General features: G+C 47.7%; 1 protein-coding gene across 7 annotated transcripts in view; it reads left to right on the top strand.

Annotated features, from left to right (window-relative positions):
• Positions 1-1,748: 1,748 nt before the first annotated feature.
• Positions 1,749-10,489, top strand: part of ATOSA (atos homolog A) — a 48,308-nt gene continuing 39,567 nt past the window's right edge. For 6 of the 7 annotated variants that reach the window (XM_014277000.3, XM_027800129.2, XM_014276998.3 and 3 more), the window contains exon 1: positions 1,749-2,603. In XM_014277000.3, the coding sequence (XP_014132475.1) occupies positions 2,588-2,603 (16 nt within the window). In that variant the 5' untranslated portion in view covers positions 1,749-2,587. Of the gene's footprint in view, positions 2,604-6,265; positions 6,284-10,489 lie in introns of those variants that run through there. The other variant, XM_055716807.1, reaches the window with a different exon arrangement.

The raw sequence follows: 10,489 nt of genomic DNA, 5'->3' as shown, positions 1-10,489 counted from the left end.
TATTGCTCAGTCAAATACCTCCTTTTATAATCCTGGATTGCCACATTTGCAATTATATTGCATCCGGCAGAGAGCTCTGAGATCTGTAATTACCAAACACATCTACAGCAGTCACACAGCAACAGAAGTGACACTCATGTACTTACGAGTGTAATATCAAAGCACTGCATGTGACACGTTTCTGTTTGCTTATGTATTTCAGGGTATGACTGAAATGAGAGATGTTTACTGGATGGTTTATTCTGTGAAGCACCCTCCTGGTGTAATGCTGTACAACTGATCAATGGGGAGAGAAATAGGTGCAGTTCGTATGAGCCAGACAGCATCAAATTGAGTTGTTCTGGAGTTTCACATTCTTCGCAATACCTTCCGTGGCTGCTTAGCTAGCTGTGAGCAGAGGGTGGCTGCACAGACCATGGGTGTATATGCATCTGCGGGGATCCTAGCACCCTAGAAAGGATGGGGAGTTGACTGATCCATGTGTATTGTTTCTGTATAAAAAGGGCAGAGGGTGTGCGTATTTTTAAATGATCTTGTTGTAGGGAGTGAGTGCCCCCCATAGGGACTGGTCTGTAAGATGGAAGGATTTGTAAACAATCACAGCGGCAGGGAATTGCCAGTGTAATGACTGGAGGTGTGATGGTGTCTCTGTACAGCCCAACTACAGGACCACATTAAAGCAAGAGAGGCCTGTATCATCTCATCTGTCTTTTTCTGAGTCCGACTCAGAGCAATAGAGCTGTCTGCGGGGCCCTGCCTGGCCTTGGTACAGCCGCCGGGTGAGATAGGGCCTTTCCCTGAAAGAAATCTCTGCTCTCATGAGGCCTTGGCACTGCCGCTGCTTTAGCCTGCATAGATCTGGGCCCCTGGTGAAAGGGGGAGCCCCATCATCACAGCAGCTTGTTCCCCCACTTTCCGTGGTGGCACTGGCAGCGTGGGCACTGGCAGCCTTGAGGTGCGGGATGGTGCGGCCCGTCCCTCTCGGGGAAACTTGAATTTCTGCTGGATTAAGGCGGTTGTGCAACCCCAGCCCAGCTGGCTCCATTGTTTCTCCGCACAAAATAGTTATCAGCGTCAAGTGAGTGCCAAGCGCCGCGCTGCCGCGCAGGGCTGCCAGCGGGCCTGTGAGGGGGAGGCGGCGGGGCAGTGGCCGCCCCCGGGCCAGGGGCACAGCCGAGGCCGCCCCCCGCCCTTCGCAGCTCCTCTGGCCGCCGGGCGGGGCAAGGCCTCCCGCCGGGTCGGCAGTTCACACTGGAATCACCGCTCAGCAGGCGCCTATATATACCCGCATAGATGGGCAGGCGCTCGTGTGGCAGTACGGGGGGGCCAGCGCGGGAGTCCCCGCGTAGCTGCACGGGGCGAAGCGGGGGGAGCGGGCCAGCAGCAGTGCCGAGGCCTTTCGCGGGAGCGGGCTGAGGGCCGCGGCAGCCTCCGCCAGAGCCGGGTGAGCGAGGTGGGAACCTGCCCGCCAAAGAGCCTGCAGGGCGGGGGGAGGGTGCCGTTTAGGTAAGCCGATGAGCCGCGGCCGAGCCGGGCCGAGCCGGGCCGAGCCCGGCCGTACTCGCCACCGCCGGCAGGCCCCGGCCAGGCCGGCGCGCTGTTGCTATGGCAACAGAGTTGCTCGGCGGGCGGGGGCCAGGCCGGAAGTGATGGCAGGGGATTGGCTGCCGCGGAGCACGTGGGGCGGGCGACGGGCGGTGCGGTTGGGCCCGGCCGGGGCGGGGGCGGAGCGGGGTCCCGCGGTCCCGGCGGGCGGCTGCAGCGGGCCGTGTGTCCAGTGTCCCCCCGTGCCCCCCACCCCTCCGCCGGCCAGTCGAAGGCCGAGCGTGGCGGGTCCCCCCGCGGCCGAGCTGTGCCCTGCCCGCTGCCGCCGGGCTGTGATGTGTGTGCCCCGCTCGGCGGGAGGCGGGGAGTGCCCGGCGGAGAGGAGGGGAGCTAGTCAGCGGCGAGGAGGAGGAAGGGCGGGAGGCAGAGCCATGGAGCGCGGCGCTGCGCGGCGGCCGGAGGGGCGGGCGGTCTGACCGGGGCGAAGCGCGGGGGGCAGCGCCCGGCAGCCCGGGCGGCAGCGGCGGGGCCGGGGATGAAGGTGCCGGGCAGCCCCCCGCCGCCAGCCGCCGGCTGGTGACAGGTCGCAGGGCCGCGGGCCCGGCGGGGCGGGGGGCCGCTCGCCTGCCCTCCTCGGGGCCGGCGGGAGGGAGGGGACTCCGGCCGGGGCTGCCATCGCCCGGGGCCGCGGTGACTCAGAGCCGGCGCGGCCGGGGGTGAGCCGAGGTCTGTTGTTGTGGGATTTTTTCCCCGGCAGGTTATAAATAGCCCCGCTGGGCGCCGTGTCACGGAAGGACACCCTGGCCGGGCGCGGGGAGCGGCCGCCGGCACTCAGCCTCCCCGGGCCGGCCGCCGCCAGCCTGCCTGCCCCTGCCGGCTGGGCCCGGGCCACCGCCGCGGCGCGCCCGGCCTCCGGCTCCGTGTTGTGACACGCGAAAAAACTCATTAATCTCGCTTGGCGGGGGCCGCGGCAGGCGGCTCGGCGGGGGGAGCAGGCACCGCACCGCGGCTGCCCGCGGACCTGGCTGAGGAAGCGGAGAAGATGAAGCCGGAACGAGGTAAACGCTTTATCGACATTATTTCCTTTTTTTGGTGGGTTTGTTGTTTGTTTGTTTTTTTTATTGTCCGTTTGTGCCCTTTCGCGATGGGAGGTAGCCTGGTGCTGGGTAGCGGTGTTACCGCTGCTTACCCCCTCCCCTGTCGCCTGGGGCGGGGGGGGAGCCCGGCGGTGGGGCTGTGCGGCGGGCAGGTGCCGTGCCACCGGGCTGCCAGCCCCCTCCTGCCCCCTCGGCTCGCCATTGTCTGGGCGGGCGGCGAGCCCGCACCGCACCGCGCTGCGGGTCCGGGGCACCGGCAGACAATGCCCGCACAGGGCCAAACCCAGCAAAAGCGCAGCTGAAAGACGCCTTGGAAATAACCGTAACTTCCCTCGGTGTTGGTTTTATAACCCCGCGGTGGTTTTTGTTCTAGTTATGAAGCGGGCGGATCGTAACCAGCACGCTGACACCGAATTTTTCGCCGTCCTTGGGTTACGTCTTATCCGGATTACTGACGCCTGGTTGTACAGAAAAATAAAGTCGGCCGTCTACGTATATGTTTATGACACTTCAGCTCTTTTGCAGTATAGCAACAGCTGCTGATGCCCCTAGAGTTGAAAATATGGCATGACTTCTATTTTAATCCACATGGGCAGTGATTATTGATTTCTGTTAGTTCAAGCAAGATTTTTTTTAATCTTATGAGCGCTTATCGTAGAACTCTGATAATTCCTGCTTAGATACTGGAGTTTCTCGAAGTTCTGATGATTTTTAAAATGATGATTTTTAAAATGAAGAGTTTAAAAAGCATGTTCTTTTGGTGTTATAGTCACGTTGGTGTCTTGAGAAATACTTTAATATAACTTAGATACCCATGTGTTAAATGCTAACACTTACATGACATGCACGTCTTAATTAAGTGTGTTAATGACACGTTTGCTAATAGCGACACCACGTCAATGACCACTCTTAGGTGGATTTCTTGTATGTACATGCTGTAAGGCTTACCATGGTGTGACAAGAGCACAGATAGTACAGAAATTATCATAAACATATACATAAATTAATGGGGTTTAAACACTAGGGATTTGAAATGGGCTTTTCTCTTTGCTTTCCTCCTTGTTTCTTACTTGCCTAAACCTTTACCTGAGTGATTGCAGCAAGGCAGGTTCTTCTTGGAATTTCTTTAGATTTTAATACCAAACCCTGAAGTTTGAAAGCTGTTTACTGTCAAGGTGAAAAAAAATTTCAAAATAGTCAGGTGAAACCTAAATCACTGTGGCTTTAAAATGTTCTGCAGTAGCAGTTCAAAACCTCTATGTGAACTTTGTCTATTATTTTTCTTTAATTTTTAGACAGAACAAATTAGAACATCGGAAACATTTTTAGTTGCTATATAGGTGATCAGATGCTTTGTTTTTAACCATCCTGGTATAGAGGGGACCACATTTATAAAGAAGACAAGTTACTGGTTTGCTGGGTGGTTGTGGTTTTTGAGTGTTTTGGTGGTGTTTTTTTTCTAAGCTGACAGTTAAAAAATTGAGATTTCTATCTGTTGTAAAATGTCTGTCACAAACTGGGTGAAACCCTTCAGAAGTAATGTCTTGAAACTCTTCTAAGATATTTAACAATAATCTTGAAATAAATCAGCAGTCTTGCCAAACATTGGAGGGTATCTCCAGCCATTTTAGCAGAGAGCTCCAGCTTAACCGTGTGTGAAGGTGGTGCACAAAGGGGGTTGTGAAGGTGCTGCCTAAATGCCACATGCAGCCCACAGAGACTCTTAGGAGGCAGGAATCATGCAAATGTTTACATGTGCTGCTTTCTGCATAGCAGCTGTACAGTCACCTGCTTCTAATCGTCGCAAATTAATAGCAAAGGACGGGGGAGAAGCAGACCGCTTTGCTTGCCGCAGTCTTCGCTTTTCTACAGACCCTCAAAATACTGAGAAGACTGCAAATCCATGCACAAAGCGACATGTAAACAGACGTAAAGAGGCTTGAAGTGCTTTGGATTTTTTTTTTCATTCTTACAAATAATTATATGGGAATCCATTCGGAGCAGAGAGCTGTAGTTTATTTAGTTAAAGTTAAAAACTGTTGCAATGCCCAGGCATGCTGGAAGAAGGTACGGTTTTGCCTTTGTCGTGCTACTGATAAGATTCTGGTTATCGCCAGCAAAAATGGGTGGTGCAGAAGAAAGGGGAGATCCAAGTGTGCAACCACTTCTTTAACAGTGCAAAATGTTAAAGAATATTTTTAATTTAAGGAGGTAAAAAGGATGAGCAGAAATGAAGAAAAAAGGGAAATTTGGCCTGAAGGTACTTACCTCCCTTTATCATAAGGGAAGTTTGAAAATTGCAAATAGAAGCATGTGATATATGAGAGCAGTAGAGGAGATGGAATGTGGAGTGTTGCATAGCAAACCCATGGAACAGTTTTGCAAGTGAGGAGGAGAGGTTTGAAAGTGCAGGTTAGAACGTGGACTTATTTCTTTGCCATGCAAAGGCACAGGGCATTCACAGGACATGTCTCATGAGAATCACTCTGGACTTGCCCCTCGGCTGGGGTGTCAGCGTGGAAGGGCAGTGGTTGCTCTCATGCAATCATATAACTACCTCCATACTACATCTAGAGAATGCAGTAACTAAAATACCCATGGCTGCTCTTTGCCTTTACCTTTCCTACGCTGCCATTCTTAAAATGAAGTGTTGAAGCATCTTACAATACAGCAGTCACTTTGCTTCAGCTGAGGCTTCACCAGTGCCAGTGAGAGGAATGATTTATCTCCCTTTCTGACATAGTGTTTTTGGAGTGACGTTTTGAGTTTTGGTGGAGGTTTTTTTGTCTTTCTGCAGTAACAACATATCAGTTTACCTAGCTTTGATCCATGATATCATCACGATTTAGTTGCTGCAGTACAGCTGCCTAGTCAGCTGCTTCGCGTTGCATGTTTGGACCGCCGTTTCCTTTTCTCAAGTACAGAGCTTTGCTCTTGCTTCTATTGAACTTAGTTCTAATGACTTCTGATCGCTTTGCCAGTTTATTGAGCTTGGAAGGCAGAACTAGGCTTTGTAGAAGAGTGCTTGCAAAGTGTTCCAGTTCAGCTTTGTTCATAAACTGTATAAACACACTGTTTCACCATCGGAGTTAATGAAAACATTGCATAATGTCAGGGTGATAGCTTACTGCCAAACTCGGAAGGCTCGTTATGTACTCTTAGAGTACACTCGGTGCACAACTGGAAAAAATCTTGTGGTTTAGATGAATCTACAGTATAGTCATTTTACTGTGGGAATGTTACAAGACATCAAAAGTCTTACTATAGTCTAAACAGCTCAGTTACTGCTCCTTCCTCCTCCCTCCCCCTCACTGCATGAATGATCAGTTAGAGGAGGAAGACAGGCTCGTTTGTCTCTAAATGCATGCTGGCTATTTTTTATCTTCTTATACTAGTGTCTTCTTACTTTTTTTTATTACCTTGCTTTGTTTATTCCTCGGCTGTGTGCTCTTTGTGTAGAGGCTGCTGTGTTTTCACATACAAATTAAGCAAAAAGCAGTTGTCTCTTACTTTCTGAAGCATTAATTCCCTCCTTGAGATTATCCTAATTTGAAGAAAAGGCTTTCTGTCTACAAGAGAGGAACAATCAGTCTGAAGATTGCTTTTTCTCTTCTCCTTCCTTCTTTGCAAGTCAAACTCTGGTATGTGCCTCTGGGTCTGTTTGTATGTGGTAACTGGGTTAGGAGACTTTCTTCCACCTTATTTGGTGGCTTGGTATGGAAAGGAGCTAACTCTTTGGGTTCAACGAAAGTCTGTTTACTACCTCCTGTTGGAAACATGGCTGAAGGATTTCTGGATGTGTCTCTGAGGAAAGCTGGAGGAGAGATTAATGAAGACAAACAATTGATAGAAGGCTTTTTCTTCAAATCCGTAGGAGGAAGGATGAGGAGGCATAGGGTTGGGGGAAGAGAGTGGAGCCAGGGTGTTTGGGAGCTGTGGAGTTAGTTGTTAAGTTAGGACATCTGGAGAAGATCCTTGTTATTAAAAATAAGCCTTAGTTTTATGCCCTATATTAACTTTGTGAAGGATTTTGTCGAAAACTTTTTAGCAAAGATGTACTACAGAGTATGCAGATCAAGAAGTGAAAATACCTTTTGGGAAAGGATGGCTGGTATTTTAGTGTCCTGCATTGTGCGGTGATACAGGCACTTTAATTTTATAATATCTTCTCAGTGAAATGTCGCAAAGCACATAAACTTTTCCATGGTGGAACAACGTAGCCAGTAAACAAAGTAATAAAGTGGAAATGAGGTGCTTCCTGCTTAGTAGAGCTGTCACTCCAAAAGTGTTTGGGCGATGCTTCGGGCTTGGTTGCCACAGGTAAGTGCAGGTTGGGTGATAATGAGCTGGAGGTGACGCTGCGCCCAGGCCTGGGAGGGAGGCGTGCTGGTGCCACGCGGTGCCGCGCTGGGACACGTGCCAGGAGGGGTGTGTGGCAAGGGAGGCTAGCTCTGATGGGCAGGAAAGGGAGGTGTGCCTGCTTTTCCTATGTGGATTACTTTCAAATAAAAAACCCCAACTTATTATTGAAAAGAAAGAAAACCTAAAACTGTTTAGGATAAAAAAAACCCCAATCAAATCAACCAAACTGACAGGTGGTCAGGATATTACACTCAGATTCCATTTATAAGGCATGAAGCCATCTAGCTTTAATCTTTGGGGAGAGCAGATTTGTCCTGATAACACATTATATATAGATGCAGTGAATGAGGATGAGTGATCAGGAATATAAGCCTTTTTAAATTTTATTTTATTTTTAAATCGAGAGTAGGACCTGTGAGCTTTCAATACAGCTCTGTCCTTGCACTGAAGAAATGGGAATAGATGTTCTTTTATTATTATTATTTATTATTAATAATATAAATTTTATTACCACAAAAATTTAACTTGGAAGAATCCTTAGCTTTTTCAGCTTGTACCTAGATGTCGACAGTGAGGCAAGTCCTGTTGCCGGAGTAGCCCTTGAGTTGGAGCAATGCTTTTTATCAGTGTTCAACAGCCAGAGTTCTTCACTGTGTGTGGGTTTGTCAGAGAGAAGAACCCTGCTGGTAACAACTGTGCCATTTTCTTTCTGTGTGGTTGGCGTTGTCTGTACTAGCCACCTTCAGAGGGACTCGTTACTAAAACAGATGCTGCTGGAGTGGCATTTAGGTGGATATTTTGGGGCTTGTGGATATGCCAAGCCCATAGGCTTGGGCTATGTAACTGACTGTATTCTTTACTTGCTGAAGTAAGAATACTTTGGTATACCAGATCAGATCCCAGGGCTGAAGCATGTTAGGTTGAATTTTGTTGTTAAGGGGCAGTGTTGAAACTATTACTGGATCTGAGGTCTGCCAGCTTCTAAATGTTTTTAAAAATAAGCTAGCATTCATAAATACAGATTCTCATGAGAGATGTGAGTTTGTTGCCAAATAGAGTTCTGCTTATTAAAATTAGAAATCTTCTGTGAAAACAGAGGAACTGACGGGAACAAACCAGCTATATGACATTTGTTAAAAGAACTTGTTCTGTCTGCCTCGCTGTTTACAAAATGTTTCTTTGTGATTTTGACAAACATCTACTAAAAGCAACTGTTAAATGGTGGTGAAATAGCCATAGCGTTTTATCCTATCAGCAACAAGCTTGGAGCAACAGTCCAGCAGTTACTGGCAGTTCTTGCAGTCAACAAGGTCTTGCAGTTTTAAGTATAGCTATAAGAACTGCTTTCTCCATTTGATATGAAACTTGGTAAACATGTTTTTTAGATTTTTTGAAGGTGTCTCATCATTGTCTTTCAAAGTGGTAGTAAATTGTTCGGTCTTTGCAGGTCATTTTTATTTAATGCTTAGACAGAAGCCAGTTTTTAAGCTGGAATTGTTTTAGAAGTGCATGTACAATTGCATGGTTACCTTTGTACTACCAAGTACAAAAGCTTCATTATAAGTAGGCAATTAAGGATGTCTATAAACCTGGGTGAATGCAAATACAGAAGAGTGCCTTTTGGACTTGGGTAGGTAGTTGGACTTTGGAAGACTTCTCATTCATTACATATTCCTTTCTCTGCTGGTCCTGTGCAGGGTGGGATGACTGTAACTACACGCAGCTGAAGCCCTGTGCGGTTATTCTTGATCTGCACATATAACTTTACTAAGATTGGAAGAGATATTGTTTTAGAAAGGCTATTTGTAAGCAGTATAATTGAGTTGTAAGATAGTAATGAAAATTCTCCCGCTGTTCTTAACAATTTAGTGTTGTTCTGGCCAAATCAGATCAAACTCATTTGTATTAATGCATTTTCTTCCTTGTTAAATGGGCCTGACTAATTCTTTTGGCTAGTGATTGTTGTGTTACCTTTTAATGTTAGCTTTGGGACCAAAACTATTTAAAGTTGCTCTCTGGGATGGTATTACTACATTGTGTTGACGCAAAATGCAAAGATGTAACAGGATAGTGTGAGGACATTGTCAGGGATGATTTGGAGAGGAGAGCTCTGTGTGAAGCGCTCCACATGTGAAATACTAGTGATGCTTCATGTCTGTCCTGAATGTAAGAATCCTTGTTATGAATGAAGGTGGACAAACTAGTCTTACTAAGAAGTCTTCTGGACAACTTTGTTTCTTTAAGAGCAGTAAGGGGAGTTCTTCAGTTCCCCCCATACACATTTATTTTGATTTGACCACTTTACATTTTGTGGGAAGGCATCTGTTTTCTCTCTGTCCGGATGTGTAGTACCCAGTAACCATGGGGCACTTCCACTTTTCTCTTAGCAGTGGTCAATGCATTTCCCAAACCTATTGCCAAGTATGACTTCTTTGTTCCCAGGGAAAAAGCAAGCTGGGTTTTCTTCTGAGGTATAATTAAAACAGAAGAGAATGTATCTGAAATAAGGAACCTCTGGTTGCACATGAGCCATGTCATCTGTTTTACATTGCGTATCCTGTGAAGTTAGTGGTGTGTTTTTTGTTTGGGTTTTTTTTTTTTTCCATTAAGATCCCTGGGAACCAGGTTGGTAAGTCAGTCCATTTTGGATTGTGAACTTCCTTAGTGAGACTACAAGCAGGTGACTGACTGCTTGTGCTAGTTTAACTTCGTGGTGCTGTGCACGGATTCCTTTTCCTGCTGCTGAGCCTTCAGGATTTCTAGGGCAGGTTTTACACTTCTGTGTGTTGTAGTAAATTAAGCTTCTCAGGGTGTTGTGCAAGTATTGTCTTGTTGGGTATACTGGAGGAGGGAAGGGCTGAGGGAGAGTACTTCAGCAGAACTGAGGATGGTATTAGCCCGTATCCTTAATACAGTCAGTATCATGGCAGGAGGTGGTAGGGTGGTGGTGGTTTCTTCTGAGGGTTGGGAAGGAGAAGCAGAGGTGCAGGAAGAACTGCTGGGGTCAGCACGCTCTTTTTACAGAGTGATGGGAAGCCCTTCTCCCTGCCAGGTATTGTTCTCCTTGGTTCCCTGGCAGGGCAGTAGCCCAACAACGTAAGTGAAAGAAACTGGCTCCAAGTGACACTTTCAGGCAGGTCAGCAAGTTTGGTAGAAGGCTTTGCAGACTTGGAGGGGTGGAGAGGTTGGTGCTTCTTCCTTTTGAAGCACATGCTATTTGAGTGGCCAAAGAAATCTTGTTTACTGTGGAGAAGCCCTGAAAGACAAAGTATCTGGAGGACTAGAATTGGAGGAGTCATCTAGGTAATTTCTACCATAACTACAGTAGTAGCAGTAGTCACAACGTAACTGCTTTACACCATGCTAACACAAGCACGGTGTGGAGGACCTGTTTTAGAAGCATGCATGATGTTAAAAAGTGAATGAGTAAAACCAAGTAGCCAGTTTATAAGGCTGAAGCAGGAGGAATAGTTGATAATACTAGA

This window comes from Falco cherrug, chromosome 7, assembly GCF_023634085.1.
Source record: "Falco cherrug isolate bFalChe1 chromosome 7, bFalChe1.pri, whole genome shotgun sequence".
Taxonomy (NCBI): Eukaryota; Metazoa; Chordata; class Aves; order Falconiformes; family Falconidae; genus Falco; species Falco cherrug.
The sequence above is the reverse complement of the archived record's forward strand: the minus strand, read 5'-3'. Positions and strand labels throughout refer to the sequence as shown.